The sequence below is a fragment of the Liolophura sinensis genome, chromosome 4 (genome assembly GCF_032854445.1).
Source record: "Liolophura sinensis isolate JHLJ2023 chromosome 4, CUHK_Ljap_v2, whole genome shotgun sequence".
NCBI classification, from domain to species: Eukaryota; Metazoa; Mollusca; class Polyplacophora; order Chitonida; family Chitonidae; genus Liolophura; species Liolophura sinensis.
Genome location: NC_088298.1, coordinates 6,649,753 through 6,671,782, shown reverse-complemented (window position 1 = coordinate 6,671,782; position 22,030 = coordinate 6,649,753). Strand labels below are relative to the sequence as shown.

The 22,030-nt window shown below is 41.8% G+C and overlaps 1 protein-coding gene across 1 annotated transcript in view; it reads right to left on the bottom strand.

Moving 5' to 3' along the window:
- Positions 1–22,030, bottom strand: part of LOC135464358 (low-density lipoprotein receptor-related protein 2-like) — a 148,417-nt gene that overhangs the window by 15,416 nt on the left and 110,971 nt on the right. The window contains exons 61-75 of the mRNA XM_064741783.1: positions 20,993–21,251; positions 19,529–19,660; positions 18,651–18,821; positions 16,184–16,407; positions 15,292–15,540; positions 13,411–13,647; positions 9,752–9,877; positions 8,703–8,948; positions 7,433–7,564; positions 6,388–6,563; positions 5,457–5,661; positions 4,637–4,762; positions 3,434–3,574; positions 2,745–2,876; positions 1,430–1,706 (exon numbers count right to left, since the gene is read on the bottom strand). Of these exons, the coding sequence (XP_064597853.1) occupies positions 1,430–1,706; positions 2,745–2,876; positions 3,434–3,574; positions 4,637–4,762; positions 5,457–5,661; positions 6,388–6,563; positions 7,433–7,564; positions 8,703–8,948; positions 9,752–9,877; positions 13,411–13,647; positions 15,292–15,540; positions 16,184–16,407; positions 18,651–18,821; positions 19,529–19,660; positions 20,993–21,251 (2,833 nt within the window). The remainder of the gene's footprint in view (positions 1–1,429; positions 1,707–2,744; positions 2,877–3,433; positions 3,575–4,636; positions 4,763–5,456; positions 5,662–6,387; positions 6,564–7,432; positions 7,565–8,702; positions 8,949–9,751; positions 9,878–13,410; positions 13,648–15,291; positions 15,541–16,183; positions 16,408–18,650; positions 18,822–19,528; positions 19,661–20,992; positions 21,252–22,030) is intronic.

The following is a 22,030-nucleotide window of genomic DNA, read 5'->3' as shown; positions in this document are numbered from 1 at the left end:
TAACACAAAAGTCTCTGCATAACTTATTAAACTGAAACATGATGATTGGTGGCATATGTGATAGAAATGCCTTGCAAACTGAGATAGGAATATAATATCATAAATATGAATTGCCATCATGTGCTGAATTCACAATTTTAATATCCCATCAACCACCATAAAACAAAGCATCTGTGACAACCAGATGAATTTATGAACATCTCATCAACTCTTAAAGTTTGAAAAGGCCTACAGATGTAAAACAGAGTTTATTTTCACTTCATCAATTCTAAATACATTCTGTGCAATTCTCACCTGATTTATTTATTAATTTAAGTATTCAATTCTCACCTGGCCACCCAGTCTATATGCCTCTGGGGCAATTCTCACCTGGGGACCCAGTCTATATGCTCTCTGGGGCAATTCTCACCTGGGGACCCAGTCTATATGCCCTCTGGCCCTCTGGGGCAATTCTCACCTGGCCACCCAGTCTATATGCCCTCTGGGGCAATTCTCACCTGGCCAACCAGTCTATATGCCCTCTGGGGCAATTCTCATCTGGGGACCCAGTCTATAAGCCCTCTGGGGCAATTCTCACCTGGGGACCCAGTCTATATGCCCTCTGGGGCAATTCTCACCTGGCCACCCAGTCTATATGCCCTCTGGGGCAATTCTCATCTGGGGACCCAGTCTATAAGCCCTCTGGGGCAATTCTCACCTGGGGACCCAGTCTATATGCCCTCTGGGGCAATTCTCACCTGGCCACCCAGTCTATATGCCCTCTGGGGCAATTCTCACCTGGCCACCCAGTCTATATGCCCTCTGTGGCAATTCTCACCTGGCCACCCAGTCTATATGCCCTCTGGGGCAATTCTCAATTGGCCTCCCAGTCTATATGCCCTCTGGGGCAATTCTCACCTGGGGACCCAGTCTATAAGCCCTCTGGGGCAATTCTCACCTGGCCAACCAGTCTATAAGCCCTCTGGGGCCATTCTCACCTGGCCACCCAGTCTATATTTCCTCTGGGGCAATTTTCACCTGGCCAACCAGTCTATAAGCCCTCTGGGGCAATTCTCACCTGGCCACCCAGTGTATAAGACCTCTGGGGCAATTCTCACCTGGGGACATAGTCTATATGCCCTCTGGGGCAATTCTCACCCGGCCAACCAGTCTATATGCCCTCTGGGGCAATTCTCAATTGGCCACCCAGTCTATAAGCCCTCTGGGGCAATTCTCACTTGGCCACCCAGTCTATAAGCCCTCTGGGGCAATTCTCACCTGGCCACCCAGTCTATATGCCCTCTGGGGCAATTCTCACCTGGCCACCCAGCCCATAAGCCCTCTGGGGCAATTCTCACCTGACCAACCAGTTTATAGGCTGGTCTGTAAGCCCTCTGGGGCAATTCACACCTGGCCACACAGTCTATAAGTTTTCTGGGGCAATTCTCACCTGGCCACCCAGTCTATAGCGATATCCTCCACCCTGCCCACTGCAGACAGCTCCAGTTCTTGGGGCTCCCCGGTGCCCAGGTCAGGTGTGCTAGGCAGGTATGTCCTCTGGATCTGATTGGTTGAAGAGTCTACCCAGTAGAGGAAGTTGCGCAGATTATCTGTGTCAATGGCCTGAATGCGCCGGCCAAATGATACAGCACTGGTGTACTGCTTGCCATGTTCTCTGTACTGACGGATTTCATTGCCCATAGAAAAGAGAAGAGCCGCAGAAAAACCTACACAGAAAACAGGGAGCTAGGTAAAGAGAATATACCTGAGGTCAGTGCATATCTATTATTTATTTGTGTTTTTATTTGATTGGTGTTTAACACCATACTCCAGGAATATTTCAGAAGTTATATTATTTTCTCCCACCCATTATGGTGGGAGGAAACCCATTGTGGTGGCAGGAAACCAAGCAGAGCCCATGGCGAAACCCATGATCATCCGCCGGTTGGAGCCAGACCTTCCTATACAGGGCTGGAGGGGAAACCAGCATGAGTTGGAATTGAACTCACAGCTACCACACTGCTGGAAGGCACCTTGGTCATTACGCTGTGCTGGCGTGCTGCTCCCTCAGCCAGAGGCCCCTGCTATTTTAATATTCAAGAATAGTCCAAATAATTAACCTTTCACAAACTATCAGACTCATCTGTGCCATTCAAAATCAGTAATAAAGTTCCTAAAACTGACAAAGCATGATAAGTTTATCAAACATTAGAACTATTTTAAGACTATAAATAACACAGGTACAAGTCTGACATTACTGAGAAGCAATAAGTTGATCTACAGCTGACAAATACAGAAATCTGATTTCACTGGCAGAATGTAAATTTTTGCCCCAAATCTATATAGCCCTTTTGACAACTCCGGTGATGATTTTCAGTTAAATAAAAAAAAACATTTAACAATAAGCAACTTGACATTACATCAGAAGGTTAGAAAATGAACAACATATAATGTAACAATGAACAGCTGCTGTTGTATAAGTGAATTATTCAAGTACAGCTTATTATTCAAGTGAAAGTTAACGTCTTGGTATCATATGTAACAATGAGCAACCTAATGCCACAAGTGAAAGTGAACGTCTTCGTATCATATGTAACAATGACACATTATCTAGGCCACAGCCCTCTATGTGTTTATCACACATGCAAATGGGTTCCAGAGAGGATTGGATAATACTGCCACACAGACAGATGTAAAGAAAAGTAAAAAAATATGGTACTGAAAATCAAATGCATCCAGACAAAAATTCAGAATACGAAGCATACCTGTAGCCATGCAGTTAACTCCACGCCGTGACAGATCCACAAACCCCGGGGCGCACTGGCACTTGTGGGTGCCCTTCAGGTTGTGGCACAGCTGCGGGCAATTGTTACCCCAAGAGGCACACTCATCCACATCTGAAACATAACATCAGGATTTATTCTTTTTTTGGATTCTTGTTTATTTACTTATTTATTTCAGTGCTGTTTTCGCCATACTTAAGAATATTGTATGTTTCCGGCGCCCACAAAGAATTATGGTGGGAAGAAACCCAGCAGGGCCTTGAGGAAATCCATGACCATCTGCAGGTTGCTGGCAGACCTTCCCATGTACAGCCAAAGAGGAAGCCAGCATAAGGTGGATATTTATTTATTTGATTGGTGTTCATGCAATAGTAGCCAGCATTATAATGGGATGAAACCCAAATGCACAACCATGCGTACATGCAGTGGTTTCTGGCAGACCTAAAAAAAAGGGGGCCAGCATCAGCTGAACTTGAACTCACAACAATCACATGGGTGAGAGGCTCTTGAGTCATTTTGCTGTGCTAGAATGCTAACCAATGGAATATGGAGGACCATACACCTTTAACAAACTGTATTCTTAAACCGTGGCTTCGCTCAAAATGAACCAAAATTATCATCACATGTTCATGTTCACCTCTTTCAGTTTGAACTGTGTCCTTTTTCCTTACCGTCACATGACTTCCTATCGTCCAATGAGATGGTATAGCCCTGGTTACATGAGCACACGTAGCCCCCTGCTGGCAGATTTGTGCAGTTCTGTTCACAACCGCCATTCTCTTCAACGCAACTCGAACGCGGTCCATTCTTATCTGAAAATCATAGCAGAATTATTGATTATTTATTTATTTGATTGGTGTTTTTCACACTTCAAAATATTTGAGACAATGTTAGTTAATACACTGAAAAGTCGAGTTAATAAAGCAAGAAGTTGTATATCAATAGAATGACTTGTTCAGATTACTTTCATCCCAACTTCTAAACGTCACTCAAACAAGCTATTTGCCATCACAATGGAGATGTGGGAATCGTGGACATCAACTGCTTAAACTACTTAAAGAAGAAATATCTGAAATCCAGCAACCACCTAACATTTCTGTTGAAATGCAGAGTTTCAACAATGTTAGTAACTACATGGAAACATCGTGTTAATAAACCAAGAAGTTGTATATCCATAAGAATGCCTTACTTGCTGTACTTTCATTCCAACCTCTAAATGTCACTCAAACAAGTTATTTGAGTCAGGCCTACATATAAATCGGTATATCCAAATTCAGGTGTGTGGGAAAATTGGAGTGAACTACCACCCATAACTAGGTACAATACGTCAAAAACTTAAAATCTGCTTCCAAATATGCCAGAGCTGGATTTGAACCTGCGATCTCAGTGGCATTGTTTCATGACCACAATTACCTGCTAATGGTAGCTGCATTGAGAAACTGGCAAAGTAAATACTTTAATATTGAATTAAAAGACAGATACCTAAATCACTGAAAAGTGAAAATAACCTAAGAATTACGAAAATACAGAATAGTAGGCTTGTGGTATATTGGTGGTCATCTTCAATTTCCGAGATTTCCCACAAGTCTTTGGTCATAGGTATTTTCAAACCCACAAACCTGTGCAGGCTAAAGCCTTTTGATTAGTAGGCCACAATGGGAAACAAGGCTCAGAAAGGAATAGCACCATCAGGATTTTGTCTATTAAGGGAGGATAACTCAGTTGTATAACTCAGTTGGTTGTATCAATGGGCTACACCTGCAAATTTTCTATCCATGGCTGGGTTTGAACCCACACCTCATAGGATCTAGTCACTGAAAGGCAAGCACCTTAACCATGTCCCGACCCTTAGTTATCCAGGTACTTGTACTTACGGCATCCATTTTCATCAGAGCTGTCTCCACAGTCATCCACTTCATCACAAACTTTGTTGGTGGCCACACACTGATTGTTCAGACACTTATATTCGTTAACTGTACACTCTCTAAGGGGAGGTAAGCCTGAAATCACAATTTGTTTTCTTTTTGATTAATTGTCAGTTTTTTAATTTGATTGATTAACACTTAGATGAAGGATAAACAATTTGTAAAAAAGAATTATCCTTTTTGTAACATTGTTAAAAAAACATATCAGAAGATTCCCTGTTTCAACATGCAAGTGTTCATACACTTTAAAAATGTATATTTTCCAGGCTATTCCAGACTCCAAATTCATATTTTCCAGGATATTCCAGACTCCAAATTCAGATTTTCAGGCAATAAATTCTTCAAAGCAAACAATACCAGTAAAATGAAAACAATGCAAATGAATCACGCCTTAGGGATGCTTCCATTTTTCAAAAGCAGATGTGAAGTCAAAAAAAACAAAACAAAAACAACACATAAATAAATAAAATTATTTGACATACATGTATTTTGAAAGAGCTTTTTTTTTAAACATAATAAATATTTTATAAACCTACTAAGTTGCAATATTTAGGATTTTTTAAAGATTCTGAGACAATGTTTCCAGAAATAGCAATAAAATATTATTTGACTGATTGATAGATTGGTGTTTTACTCCACGTTCAGTAATATCTCCATATAATTTCTTCACCTCAAATGTCAATTTTCTTGCCCCAGAACATTTCCTAGAAACTTCTTAACACATAAAGAATCTCCTTTCTCCCTCAAGCACAAGCTATTTAAATCTTACACAAATCATGGTTATTTTCATCAGAGCCATCTCCACAGTTGTCCACTTTGTCACACAGACGCCATCTTGGAATACACTTAAAGTTGTCGCAGCGGAAGCGTGTTTCTTCGGGGCAGTCAATCTCCTGACAAACCGCAGGTCTTTCGTCTGAGCCATCTTCGCAGTCGGTGTCCCCATCACAGCGCCATTCTCTCGGAATACACAGCTGAGAGCGTAACAGGCCAAACAAACACATGTAAGCATGTTTTCAAATACACACAGCATCAGTAAATGACATAAATCCTTTTACCTGTTGCATGTGACTGTTAAAACATAGCGCATGTTTGCTGTGACATTTGACAGGTGTGATCAATCTCATTTCCCACGTGTATTAAAAGCACAACTGAGTAAATACATACGCATGTACACGCGAGTAGAAAGTATTATGAACGTAGAAGTGAATGGGAAGATCTACCTGAACGACCTTGAAGAAATAGACCAAGGTCACTGGAAGTTAAGGAACTGGGTCCTTCCTCATGACTAAGGAGAAGCGCAGTACAACTGTGACAAACATATATATATATTTATATATATATATATATACAGGATCTACAAGGAACTGGACAGACTGACAGGCAGGACCGACAGATGGACAGACAGAATGACACCAACTGCTACAACAACACTCAGAGCTCAGTTCCTCAAAGTCTTTCAATCTGTGATTTTAACTAAAAAGACAACTCTTCACTTAACTGGTCAAAAGAGACCTTTAGACAAAGACAGACAGGGTGACAGGGAGACAGGCAGACAAACAGAGAGGCAGACAGACAAACTGACCGACAGACACACAGGCCGAAAGACAGACAGGCAGACAGACAGACAGGAAGACAGACAAACTGACTGACAGACAGACAGGCAGGCAGACCGACCTGCCTTTCCCGATCACACATACCTTATTGCCACACTCAAACTTGTTAGCGGGGCAGTATCGGCCCCCAGGGAAGCGCGTTGGACAGTCTAACTCATCAGAACTGTCTTGACAGTCCCTCCAGCCATCACAGAGATTCTTCTTGCTGATGCAGTGTCCACTCTGACATTGGAACTGGTCTGACTGGCACTGGTGCTGATCTAAATTTAGAATCACAAACTACATGTATTTATTTATTTATTCATTTATTTGATTGGTGTTTTACGCCATACTCAAGACTCACATATATTTGACATATACAATGGCAGCCAGCAAGATGGTGGTAGGAAAACAGGCAGAGCCCGGCAGAAACCCACGATCATCCGCAAGTTGATGGCAGATATTCACACGTATGACCGGGAAGGAAGAAAGCATGAGCTGGACTGAACTCACAGTAGCAATGACCAGTCAGAATCAATTTATGTGAAGAAACATTTGCATTCAAGCCATCAGCCAAAACGGACAGAGAGCAATGGCCAAACAGAATCAAAACCATCCAAAATCATTTTATTTTGTGAAATTCATTTTCAAAACTGATCTCTGAGCTTTTATGCATACCACACAAACATTAAAATCAGACACTACTTGAAGTAGTGCTTATTGCAAAGCCTGTTGCAGGGGTCTGGCTGGATTATGTTCTTTATGAATGAAGATTTAACAAAATGAACCTCCAGACAAAATCTGATAGAAATCTTGGAATTATTGCACGGAAATGCTGGACAGAAAAAAGGATTTATCGACAGACGGGCCCAAAGTTATCATTTGTTTCTTACAGACGTGGCAGAAGTATGATAAATCCATTTCCTTCACCATGTCAACAGGGTTGACCAGATTGTGTGAAATTACAACTATCTTAGCTTACAATCCCTTCATTCAAGAAGATGTCAGATTTAGGTTAGGGTTTTGATCATGATCTAAATGACTTACAATCAAGTTCTAGACTTAAGATCCTTTTGCATATTTAAGCGGCCCCATGTCCTGTGCTGTCCGTTCTGCTTTTGTTTAACTAACACAAGGGGAGACAACCTACCTTTACAGTAATCACTCTTCTCATCTGAGCTATCACCACAATCGTTGTCGTGGTCACAACGCCACTTGTCGGGGATACATTTCTGGTTGTCACATCGATACTCCGATTCAGAACAGTTTCGGTAAAGGTTTGCTGAAAAATTACACAGGACTTAAACTGAATTATACCGAAAACTTTTCTTTTTTGGCAGTAGAGCTAAACTCAGCCTGAAGTCAATAAACTTTGCACATGTGTATTATGAATATACCGTAAACCGACCTCTTTTTGACCAGAGCACTTTAATTTTTTCAGTGGGATTTATGCATACAATTATTAAGAAAATTATACTAAAATGATTTGTTTGAGTCAATAAAGATGCAAGTTTCATAAAACTGTGCAAATTATTTCTCCATACCTCGTAGTTCTCTCAGAACATTTCAAAAGATTGGTTGCAAAGGTAGTTGAAAATGCTGAAGAATTAGTGTAAGCTGCAATCATTAAAATTAAAATTGCACTGGTTATGTTGCTGGTTGAATGACTTGAATATTTTAAATATCCTGACTGAGAACTGGTGACACCATCTTGATTTTGTATTATCAAAGTTTCCTAAGCATTATAATTTTTTTATATTTGTGATTTTAAATATGAAGAATTAGTATCCGGTTTGGACTGGAATGATAGCCAATGTAATCCTCGTAACTATCAGGAGAATACTAGTAGGTTTAATTAGACATTTCTGACCTTAGGCCTAACCAATTAAAATTTTTGTTCTACGAGCAGAAGGAATCATTATTTAATGTCAGAGGAGGGTTAATAAATAAATCTGACGAATCATCATTTAATTTGTGTGAATTGTGGACTGCTTCAGCAATTCTTCCTGTTAAATATGTATTTATGCGATCTGAAAGCAATGAAAAACATGAAAATCATCAACAGAAAAAAAAACTTTGAACTGTCAATGTTGTTTTCATTCCATTTTTGGATTTTATCAATGTCAGCTCACCCGTGAAATACAAAAAATAACCTGAGTTGTCTGGAGTTGCAAATTATAAACCTTGTCACCTAGCTTGCACCTTTGTGTTTACAAATGAAATCTTGACAAATCTCTCTTCATACAAGATTTGAGAAGATGGCAAAAACTATATAGCCCTAACATAAGCTCTAAAATCGAAAAAAAAAATTCAAAATGTGATTTGGAAAAGCAGCTTGGTGTAAGTCAAAAATTCTTCAGTACAGCATTAAACTTGATTAAAATCAATAATTACATAATAGATTAAATGAAAAATCTCACCACAAATAACAGGGTTTTCGTCAGAATTATCGCCGCAGTTGTCATCAAAGTCACACAGCCACCTTCTGGGGATGCAGCGTTTGTTGGCACAGGTGAAATCTCCCGTCGGGTGACAACTCGGGCAGTTTTCTTGAGCTTCATCGGAGTTGTCCCGGCAATCATCAGCACCATCACAGAGCGCCCAGGCGGGGACACAGCGGTAGTTACCTTGGCAATGCCACCAGCCTTCTGCACAGGTCTGAGTTCCTGTGATCAAATACTGATTTACTGACTGACTGACTGACTGATTGACAGATTGATTTATTTATCATAGCAATTAGGTTTGTGCGTGTGAACTCAGGAGCAGATTGTTTATTGTATTTGTTATAACCTGAACACTGTTTACTGTAATTCTTCAACCTTTTTGCATGTTTGTGAAGTGTTTATTCAAGCATATGCTGAAGGCATTACTCTGTGTACAATGGTAAAATTACACAGTTTGTGAAGCCATGAAATTGGCCATTCCAACCAATGTAACTTTTCTCTTGATTTATATATTTATTTGATTTATGTTTTACTCCATACTCTTTATCACTCGAACCATGTGTACTGTACATCTATCACCTGAACAAGATTTAAGCAATACATCTACCACTTGAACAATGTGTCTTACACACATGTACAGCTATCACCTGAACATAATTTAGGCATATGCATCTATCACTTGAACAATGTGTCTTGCACACATGTGCAGATATCCCCTGAACAAGATTTAAGTAATACAGCTATATGCATCACTTATTTACACAATGTTTCGTGTATTCAATTATTACTTGAACGATATGTTTTTTACTGTATTCAACCATCACTTCAGCAATGTTTATGGTATTCAAACCTCATTATGTTCATCTAGTTCAAATACAGCTAAAAAGCAGCCCAAATCTTAATTAACGTGCAAGGAGGACTTGGACAACGCACCCATAAGCTGCACACAACATGCACACAGACCTCCCTGCTAACTTGAGATGACCACGACAGACATACATGAAGCCAGTCCGATCACTGCTTACCACAATTAAGACTCGAATCTTCATCAGAGTTGTCTCCACAATCATCGTCCACATCGCATTTCCACGTCTGTGGGATACAACGTCCATTGCGACATGCAAATTCCTGTGCGCCACATGTGCGATTAGCTGGAACACATGACCAAAATATTCATTTATTTATTTATTTAATTGGTGTTTCATGCCGTACTTAAGGTTACTTTACTTATATGACGGCGGCCAGCATTATGGTGTGAGGAAACCAGGCAGAGCTCATGGTGAAACCCACGACCATCCGCAGGTTGCTGGCAGACTGACCAAAATAAGGAAAATGTACACAAAATTTGTTTTTAATTCTTAATTATTGACCAGAGCTCTCCATTGTACTTAGGAGCATTTTGAATTTGTTATATGATATCTTGGTCAAATTTATGAGTGCACAACATTTTGAAAAAATGACTGTATTTGCCCTAAAACTAGCCCTACCCCGCCCCCTCCCTAAAAAACCCATTTTTAGAGGCCTAAAAAGATTACAATTTTCCAGTAGTTATAATTCTATCTTCTAAAACAAAATCTTACAATGAACTGAACTGTCAGAATATAGCAAAACAAGCAACATAGTCAGGGGTATGTCACATACTGTACACCATCTGACCATGCTGGATAACTGACAAAAACCCACAGACACATGGTCATAGCTACATCAAAACTTCCAGTCCCATTGATCAGACCATCTGACCATGCTGGATAACTGACAAAAACCCACACACACATGGGCACAGCTACATCAAAACTTCCAGTCCCACTGATCAGACCATCTGGCCATGCTGTATAACTGACAAAAACCCCCACACACATGGTCACAGCTACATCAAAACTTCCAGTCCCACTGATCAGACCATCTGACCATGCTGGATAATTGACAAAAACCCCCCACACACATAGTCACAGCTACATCAAAACTTCCAGTCCCACTGATCAGACCATCTGATCATGCTGGATAACTGACAAAAACCCACATACACATGGTCACAGCTACATCAAAACTTCCAGTCCCACTGATCAGACAATCTGACCATGCTGGATAACTGACAAAAACCCACACACACAGTCACAGCTACAGCAAAACTTCTAGTCCCACTGATCAGACCATCTGACCATGCTGGATAACTGACAAAAACCCCACACACATGGTCACAGCTACATCAAAACTTCCAGTCCCACTGATCAGACCATCTGACCATGCTGGATAACTGACAAAAACCCCCACACACATGGTCACAGCTACATCAAAACTTCCAGTCCCACTGATCAGACCATCTGACCATGCTGGATAACTGACAAAAACCCACATAAACATGGTCACAGCTACATCAAAACTTCCAGTCCCATTGATCAGACCATCTGACCATGCTGGATAACTGACAAAAACCCACACACACAGTCACAGCTACAGCAAAACTTCCAGTCCCACTAATCAGACCATCTGATCATGCTGGATAACAGACAAAACCCACAAACACATGATCACAGCTACATCAAAACTTCCAGTCCCACTGATCAGACCATCTGATCATGCTGGATAACTGACAAAAACCCCCACACACACAGTCACAGCTACATCAAAACTTCCAGTCCCACTGATCAGACCATCTGACCATGCTGGATAACTGACAAAAACCCACACACACACAGTCACAGCTACATCAAAACTTCCAGTCCCACTGATCAGACAATCTGACCATGCTGGATAACTGACAAAAACACACACACACATGGGCACAGCTACATCAAAACTTCCAGTCCCACTAATCAGACCATCTGATCATGCTGGATAACTGACAAAAACCCACACACACATGGTCACAGCTACATCAAAACTTCCAGTCCCACTGATCAGACAATCTGACCATGCTGGATAACTGACAAAAACCCACACACACAGCCACAGCTACATCAAAACTTCCAGTCCCATTGATCAGACCATCTGACCATGCTGGACAACTGACAAAAACCCCCACACACATAGTCACAGCTACATCAAAACTTCCAGTCCCACTGATCAGACCATCTGACCATGCTGGATAACTGACAAAAACCCACAGACACATGGTCACAGCTACATCAAAACTTCCAGTCCCATTCATCAGACCATCTGACCATGCTGGATAATTGACAAAAACCCACACAGTCACAGCTACATCAAAACGTCCAGTCCCACTGATCAGACAATCTGACCATGCTGGATAACTGACAAAAACCCACCCACACATGGTCATAGTTACATCAAAACTTCCAGTCCCATTGATCAGACCATCTGACCATGCTGGATAACTGACAAAAACCCACACACACATGGGCACAGCTACATCAAAACTTCCAGTCCCACTGATCAGACCATCTGACCATGCTGGATAACTGACAAAAACCCCACACACATGGTCACAGCTACATCAAAACTTCCAGTCCCACTGATCAGACAATCTGACCATGCTGGATAACTGACAAAAACCCCCACACACATGGTCACAGCTACATCAAAACTTCCAGTCCCATTGATCAGACCATCTGACCATGCTGGATAACTGACAAAAACCCACACAGACAGTCACAGCTACATCAAAACTTCCAGTCCCACTGATCAGACCATCTGATCATGCTGGATAACTAACCAAAACCCACACACACATGGTCACAGCTACATCAAAACTTCCAGTCCCATTGATCAGACCATCTGACCATGCTGGATAACTGACTAAAACCCACATAAACATGGTCACGGCTACATCAAAACTTCCAGTCCCACTGATCAGACCATCTGACCATGCTGGATAACTGACAAAGACCCACAGACACACATGGTCACAGCTACAATAAAACTTCCAGTCCCATTGATCAGACCATCTGAACATGCTGGATAACTGACAAAAACCCACACACACATGGTCACAGCTACATCAAAACTTCCAATCCTACTGATCAGACCATCTGACCACGCTGGATAACTGACTAAAACCCACAGACACACAGTCACAGCTACATCAAAACGTCCAGTCCCATTGATCAGACCATCTGACCATGCTGGATAACTGACAAAAACCCACACACACATGGTCACAGTCCCACTGATCAGAGAAGACATCAAGCAATGAGGTCTCTTAAACACGTCACCACAAAAAGAAACAAAGAGAAGTCGTTGTCCGAACATCAAAGCTGTGAACATACTCTGGCACCAGTATCACAATAATGCTGATTTAGGCTTAGCACAGAGAATCTTTACTTCACCATTTTACAACAGATGAAAATGAATTATTTACAACTAGACTTACGCTCCACACCTGAGTTTAGCTAAAAAGCTAAAATATAAAACTTCAGTATCATGCTAGTTTGTGGGTCAAAGTAGGGCCAATACCATAAAACAAAACTTGCGTTTTAAGCAAAATGTGAAACTTAAAATGAGGCGTAGTAATCTACAACCCATCAAGTTAAAATCAGGACATGCTTGTCCAGTCAAGCCTTCAAACTTTTAACATCATTGGTCAAAAAATACATTACAAATTTTACGTAATTATAAATTTTACGAAATTTCAAATAAAACCATGGTCTTGATTCCCTTCATCACCCTGCCCTCCCCCTCTGCAACACCCCCCCCCCCCCCATCCCACTGCCTCCGCTATACTAACCACACGTTGCAGGTTCATCGCTGTTATCCCCACAGTCATCTTCACTATCGCACATCCAACCACGTGGCACACACTTGTGATTGGCACACTTGAACTGCCATGGTTCACACTGTCGCAGCTCGCAGTCTCGTTCATCTGAACCGTCACCACAGTCATCGTTCAGGTTGCACACGTTGAACGAGTATGTACAGTTGAGGTTCTCACACTGGAACTGACCCCTGGGGCAATGACGCACTGCTGTAAATAGAAAACTTGATGTTTCTACAAACAAAGCCTCCCCATGACCTGCTCACCTTCAGAATTTATTTTGGAGATTACAGGAGATTTGTTGAGCATGTAGTACATTATACACATATTAACTTGTGTCACAGTCAATACCACGAGTCTGGCCAAGGGACGGGACTCAAGGTAATAACTCTGAGACATGTTAATATGTGTTTATACCAGCATTAGGCCTACGTTAGCTGTCAGGTTGTGGTCTCCATAAGGCCTACGTTAGCTGTCAGGTTGTGGTCTCCATAAGGCCTACGTTAGCTGTCAGGTTGTGGTCTCCATAAGGCCTACATTAGCTGTCAGGTTGTGGTCTCCATAAGGCCTACGTTAGCTGTCAGGTTGTGGTCTCCATTAGGCCTACGTTAGCTGTCAGGTTGTGGTCTCCATTAGGCCTGTGTTAGCTGTCAGGTTGTGGTCTCCGTTAGGCCTACGTTAGCTGTCAAGTTGTGGTCTCCATTAGGCCTACGTTAGCTGTCAGGTTGTGATCTCCATTAGGCCTACATTAGCTGTCAGGTTGTGATCTCCATTAGGCTTACGTTAGCTGTAAGTTACACACGATATAACTCAAATCGGTGAAACAGCCTGACATGAACCTAGTCCATTTTGGGTAGAGCTTCAGTGGGAGGTATCAACTGCAGGTCCTTGGGGCAATGAGGTGGGAGGTGCACCTGCTGTATCAACTGCAAGTCCTCGGGCAATGAGGTGGGAGGTGCACCTGCTGTATCAACTGCAAGTCCTCGGGGCAATGAGGTAGGAGGTGCATCTGCTGTATCAACTTCAAGTCCCCAGGACAATGATGTGGGAGGTGCACCTGCTGTATCAACTGCAAGTCTTCAGGACAATGATGTGGGAGGTTCACCTGCTGTATCAACTGCAAGTCCTGAGGTGGGCGGTGCTCCTGCTGTATCAACTGCAGGTCCTCAGGACAATGAGGTGGGAGGTGCACCTGCTGTATCAACTGCAGGTCCTCAGGACAATGAGGTGGGAGGTGCACCTGCTGTATCAACTGCAAGACCTCGGGCAATGAGGTGGGAGGTGCACCTGCTGTATCAACTGCAAGTCCTGTGGTGGTAGGTGCACCTGCTGTATCAACTGCAGGTCCTCGGGACAATGAGGTGGGAGGTGCACCTGCTGTATCAACTGCAAGTCCTGAGGTGGGAGGTGCACCTGATGTATCAACTGCAGGGCCTCGGGACAATAAGGTGACTGTATTTAATTCCATACCTGGCCTGCCAATTCTCAGTGCAAGAAAGAAATGAGCAGATGAGAGACATCACGTGATCAAAATATTTACCTCAGACCTAGCATGCTGGTGATCGTACACAAAGTAATATACAAAATGTATTTAGGGAAAGATAGGTCATCAGTGCTTTACCCTAATTCCTCAACCTTTTCGCATTGGAAAGAGCAATTTTCAGTGTCATTTATTCACATTTTTAAAAATGTATTGTTATCAGTCTACACAGAATAATGCCTTCAGAATATGCTTGAATAAACACCTAGCTTGTAAACATCTAAAAAGGTTGAAGAATTACAGTAACAGCTTGAGCCACTTGTCCACGACAACAACAACAACCTGAAAATAGCGCGCTGATGAAGCATACATACGACAATCATCAGGTTCGTCTGATCCATCCTTGCAATCTTCGTCACCGTCACACTTCCAAACATCAGGTATACACCTGTCATCAGTTACGCCACACCTGAACTGGCTCTGAGAGCAATTAGCTATACAGGTACTCTGATCAGGGGCAATGATGAAGTAGTCCGGACAGGCGCAGGTATACGTCATTCCACCAGGGGCAATGAGGCACAGGTGGGAACAACCCCCATTGTTCACGCCACAGGGATTTGGTACTGCCAACACCAAGAACAAGATTGACGTCATACTTTACCGCAGCATTATTTGACTCAACACAAAAAAAAAAACCAATTAAAAAACGCAGTATTTGTCATCATAATTCGTACCAAAAATTCTCAGTGCATTCTTAGAGGCAAATATAAAAATATTAATTTTAGCGGTTTCATCCTGGAGGCTTAGTTCAGTTTTTTTCTGACACTTTAACAATCTACATCTTGGAAAACTCTTCAGTATTGACAACAATAAGCAGTATTCTATCTTCAAGTACAAATTCTAACTGAAGTTACAGTAACAATAAAATACTCTGCATGTTTGTGGGTTTAATTATCAGTATTTAATGACGATCTAGCTAGAAAACCACACTTTTCTGAAATATGCATGTCAACTGAGAATGGAAGATAAAGTAATGAAAGCGTCCATTTTGCACAAACTTTACCAAGTGGCTTTCTGCATCCATATGTGTCAATGCTTATAAATCATGAAGGAAAAACAAAATACTGAAAGAGCATATTAAAGTTGGTCACTGCAAAAAAATTCAGTCACAATTAACTACCCTGATTTCTTTACAATCATTCTACGGAACAGTCTCTTTAAGGGTATGAGTCATCGAGGGACCTAATAATGCCACAATTTGCTTACGTCCTCTCTGCATCAGCGGATGGTAGATGTGGATGTCATACGGTCGATGTGTGACGTTGTACAGGATGCTGTGATTGGCCCCTGTAAATCTATTGGCTCTCTCCACGGTCATGTGATTCCAGTCTGTCCAGTACATCCATTCCTCGAACACCGTGATTGCGAACGGATGGGGTACTGTGTTTTCCAGAACCATGTGTCTGTTGGAGCCATCGACATTCGCAAATCTGGACAAGAAAATTATTATATTTTAATATTCAGCTGAGGGAACAGTTTTACGTCTTAACCAAGAACATCTCCCTGGTACACAAAGCCAAAGCTGGTGAGACTTTTGTGTAGAGGAGACACAATGCCATGTATGTTGGAGCCGTCCACATTTGCACATCTCACCAAAAAATTTTTATATTTCCTATATTATTGTATATTACTATTTTTACAGACATGTTCCTAATACAATCCCATTATATTCTGTCTTGTAAAAATTAATATATGTTTTAAAGGCACAGAAAACACTAAAGTGAAGCTGAACTTTTGTAAACTTGAAAAGATCCCATCATTTGTGCCAGTGCAACATGGTGAGACAGGATAGTGGTAAATCAATGTCATCAAAAGATGCTCAAAGTTTTTCTAAAGTAAAATGATAACAGTTGGATTGTTTAAACCTGTAACGACAAAAGGGCTCACACTCGAAACTCCCTATTTCATTTTAGCATGCCGTCTTGTCCTCGTGGTTTTTCAGTCCTCGTGGTTTTTCAGTCCTCGTGGTTTTTCAGTTATGTTTTTCAGTCCTCGTGGTTTTTCAGTCATGTTTTTCAGTCCTCATGGATATTTAGTCCTCGTGGTTATTCAGTCCTCGTGGTTTTCAGTCCTGATGGTTTTCCAGTCATTGTGGTTATTCAGTCCGCGTGGTTATTCAGTCCACACGGTTTTTCAGTTCTCATGGTTATTCAGTCCTCATGATTATTCAGTCCTCGTGGTTTTCCAGTCCTTGTGGTTTTTCAGTCCTCGTGGTTTTTCAGTCCTCATGGTTATTCAGTCCTCATGGTTTTTCAGTCCACACAGTTTTTCAGTCCTCATGGTTATTCAGTCCTCATGGTTTTCAGTCCTTGTGGTTTTTAGTCCTTGTGGTTTTCCAGTCCTTGTGGTTTTTCACTTCTCGTGGTTTTTCAGTCCTCATGGTTATTTAGCCCTTGTGGTTTTTCAGTCCTCATAGTTATTTAACCCTCGTGGTTTTTCAGTCCTCATGGTTATTTAGCTCTCGTGGTTTTTCAGTCCAAACGGTTTTTCAGTCCTCATGGTTATTCAGTCCTCGTGGTTTTCCAGTCCTTGTGGTTTTTCTCTTCTCGTGGTTTTTCAGCCCTCATGGTTATTTAGCCCTCATAGTTTTTCAGTCCCCATGGTTATTTAGCCCTCGTGGTTTTTCAGTCCTCATGGTTATTTAGCCCTTGTGGTTTTTCAGTCCTCGTGGTTATTCAGTCCACACGGTTTTTCAGTCCTCATGGTTATTCAGTCCTCATGATTATTCAGTCCTGGTGGTTTTCAGTCCTGGTGGTTTTTCAGTCCTTGTGGTTTTTCAGTCCTCGTGGTTTTTCAGTCCTCATGGTTATTCATTCCTCATGGTTTTTCAGTCCACACGTTTTTTCAGTCCTCATGGTTATTCAGTCCTCGTGGTTTTCAGTCCTTGTGGTTTTTAGTCCTTGTGGTTTTCCAGTCGTTGTGGTTTTTCACTTCTCGTGGTTTTTCAGTCCTCATGGTTATTTAGCCCTTGTGGTTTTTCAGTCCTCATGGTTATTTAACCCTCGTGGTTTTTCAGTCCTCATGGTTATTTAGCTCTCGTGGTTTTTCAGTCCACACGGTTTTTCAGTCCTCATGGTTATTCAGTCCTCGTGGTTTTCCAGTCCTTGTGGTTTTTCTCTTCTCGTGGTTTTTCAGCCCTCATGGTTATTTAGCCCTAAAGGTTTTTCAGTCCCCATGGTTATTTAGCCCTCGTGGTTTTTCAGTCCTCATGGTTATTTAGCCCTCATGGTTTTTCAGTCCTCGTGGTTATTCAGCCCTCATGGTTTTTCAGTCTGCGTGGTTTTCAGTCCTCGTGGTTTTTCAGTCCTCGTGGTTTTCAGTCCTTGTGGTTTTCAGTCCTCAAGGTTATTTAGCCCTCATGGTTTTTCAGTTTTCTGTATGCTGTAAGTCTTTTACGTACATGTATTCATGGTCTTGCGCAATGTTCTTTAAAGCTATTGTATGCTATTAAGTTGATTTAATCATCATAGCTAAAGTATTTTTGTGTCGTGTTGTTCAAATTTCACCTGTTATTCATTTTACTTGGTTTGAAAGATTGTACAAAAATAAATCAAACTACTTTCTGGGAGAGTGTTCATTGCTCTGGCAACAATTGTGTAAGTGAAGTACTCTTGAGTATGGCACATAACACCCATCAAACAAATGAATAAATACTACTGTGATAGAGTCTTACTCAATGTAATCCAGGTGAGCATCTGCCCACCACACCCTCTGGGTGTCGTGATCTATGGTTAGGGCATTGGGCCAAACCATCTTGTCCGTAATGATCTTTGTAGCATTTGAGCCGTCCATACCAATCCTGCCGATAAAGGCACGGGATCCCCAGTCCGAAAAGTAAGCGTAGCTGAACAGCGAAATGAGAACATCAAAAACCATAAATATGTGAAATAAAAATAAACAGTAACATTAGCTGAGAACATAGCTTGCCGGATAATAAATTTATATTCCAATATTTTTTGATGAGAGACATATACCCTAAATCTTCAACAAATTCAACCAGTAAAGTACAGCTTTTGATGCAATTTCAAAACAGAATTCATTAGGTTTTCATGAGTAAATGTATTGTTTGAGGTACATATGTATTTTACAGAAACGATATAACAACCTGTCTAGATCAGGTAGCATGCCTGTAATATGCCAAAACATGCACTGTGTGCATGGTCCGATTTGCTGAAGATTTAAGGGAGCGGCAAATCTTCTAGCCAATCACGTTATTAACGAGTTACAATGTTATTTAAATGATAGCTTTGTAAAGGTGCAGTGGAACCTACACAGGTGAAAAGTTTTCTACACATTTACCACTGAATTATTAACGGTCTTGAAGGTTTAAGTTTTGCTACTAAGTCACCGCAGATAGCTAGTTAACTAACTACTTGGGGCCAGCCTAGCATTTTTTTTTTGTTTTTTGTTTTTTCGCAATTTGTAATTAAGGGTAGATAACTGTGACAACTAACTGACTCAAACTATTCAGGTACTTCCAATTCAAAACTCAACCCCGAAGGTAATATTAAACTTGACCTGATATTTTTCACATCTTATGACAAATCTTACCCTGAGGCAGGATCCACAACAACTGCTCGAGGGCGGGACAAAATTCCCCCTCGTAGCAGCGTTTTACGACTGGTCCCGTTCAGCTGTGACACATAGAGGGCGCTTCTGAGTCCGTCACCCCAGTACAGTTTCCTGCCAAGACAACCCACAACATTATAGTTACGCCGTACTCAAGAATATTTCACTTATACGATGGCAGCCAGCATTATGGTGGGAGGAAACTGGGCAAAGCCCGGGGGCAACCCATGACTATCTGCACGTTGCTGGCAAACCTTCCCATGTATGGGTGGAGAGGAACCCAGGATGAGCTGAACTTGAAGTCACATTGACCGCATTGGTGAGAGGCTCCTGGGTCACTGTACTGCGCTGGGGTGCTAACCCCTTCAGCCACAGAGCCCCTCCTTTTGTGAATGTGCATGGGTATATGTGCCTGTTCTCCTATTGGTTAACAACAGCCTAAAACATGTATCTCATCCCCACATTCTATTTACCCTGGGAGAGAACAAGCTCATTGAGCGTCAATCCCGCCAGCATATCAGATTATCTAATTTACATTCATTATACATTTCATATGCCTGCAGGTCTCGTTGACATATTTATACTTGTCGTGTGAATACAAAAATCAATAAAACCAAGTCTTCACACTCACTTTTAAATAACCACGTATTTTTAACACCACATTAAATCAATCATAAAAAGTTTTAATTTAGTTTTTAATGATGAAGTTACCAATTCTCGAAATACCACATTCCTCGACCATAGGTAACCATTTCGTAAATGTTTTAAAACTCATGTCTAACGCACACAAAAAATATCCAAAAGGAGTGATTTTATGTCCTAAGTTGGTTTCTAACTCAACAAAATACACCATTTTCTGCTGGTATGTTGAAGTGCCTGTAGGTGAAATCTCTTTGCTTTACAAGTACAGCTATACAGCAACGTCACATACTACAGAAAACAAAATATTCAGCCTGGATCAACATGTTTTGGGCAGGCATCTATATGTATCCCCATTATCACTGCTTTGGTGGTCTAACGGTTACAGCATCCGACTTGAAGTCTTGAGACCCTGGATCAAACCTGACTCGGGTCACACCAAATACTTGGTAAAAAAAACAAAATGTACTTGCTGCCTGCCTTGCTAGGCGCTCAGCACAAACCTGGTCATACCAAAGACTTGAAGCTCAGCAATGACAGGTTAGAGCAAGGAAACAGGACTGGTTGGCCTGGTGTCAGTATAATGTGACTGGGTGGGGTGTCTTGTCTGGTGTATCTTTGGCATAATATTTCAGTGGCAGCTTGCAGCACTTTGGTGGCATGGACTCACCTTGCCACAAAAAGTCAGAGTGTATGTACACGCATTTAATGGCTCTTTGTCATCATATGACCGAAACCCCATCCTTACACTCATTCATTCATTCATTCATTCATTCTCCAGTATTACATGTATAAACAGTTTCTAACCTTCCAACCCAATCAACTGCCAGTCCTTCACCTCCAGGCAAATCGTGTTTAACAACTGTCTCTATGTCGGAGCCATTAATCGTCATTCGCACGATCTTCCTGGCCTTTGCATCAACCATGTAAATTTTGCCTTCCGTATTGTCGATATCCAAAGCAACAACATTATCAAATCCTTGAGCAATTCTCCTGTAACTACGTCCATCTGTGGACAATTCTCGAACGTAGTAACGGTTTGTGAATATGACCAGAGGGGTGATTCCTACAGAAGAAGATAACAAAAAAGTTCAACAGCTCTTAATACATGTAGGTAGTCTGACAGTGTGTTATATTACAAGCTTGCTTAGAGGGCTGAGGTCCACGGCACACTAGCACAAACAGATCATAGCTACAATTGCTTAGAGGGCTGAGGTCCAGGGCACACTAGCACAAACAGATCATAGCTACAACTGCTTAGAGGGCTGAGGTTAAGGGACTGCTAGCACAAACAGATCATAGCTACAACTGCTTAGAGGGCTGAGGCCCAGGGCACACTAGCACAAACAGATCATAGCTACAACTGCTTAGAGGGCAGAGGTCCAGGGCACACTAGCACAAACAGATCACAGCTACAACTGCTTAGAGGGCTGAGGTCAAGGGACTGCCAGCACAAACAGATAGTAGCTACAATTGCTTAGAGGGATGAGGTCCAGGACCGGCTGGCACAAAGAGATCATAGCTACAATTGCTTGAGAGCTGATGTCAAGGGCACAAAGCGACTGTCGTTACAATTGAATGCAGGGATGAGGTCCAGGGCTAGCTAGCACAAACAGATCCTAGCTACAATTGCTTAATGGGCTGAGGTCAAGGGGACAAAAGGATTGTAGCTACAATTGCTTAGAGGGATGAGGGCCAGGACACAAAGAGATTGTAGCCACCATTGCTTAGAAGGCTGAGGTCCAGGGCTAGCTAGCACAAAGAGATCATAGCTACAATTGCTTAGTTGGCTGAGGTCAAGGGTACAAAAGGATTGTGGCTACAATTGTTTAGAGGGCTAAAGGC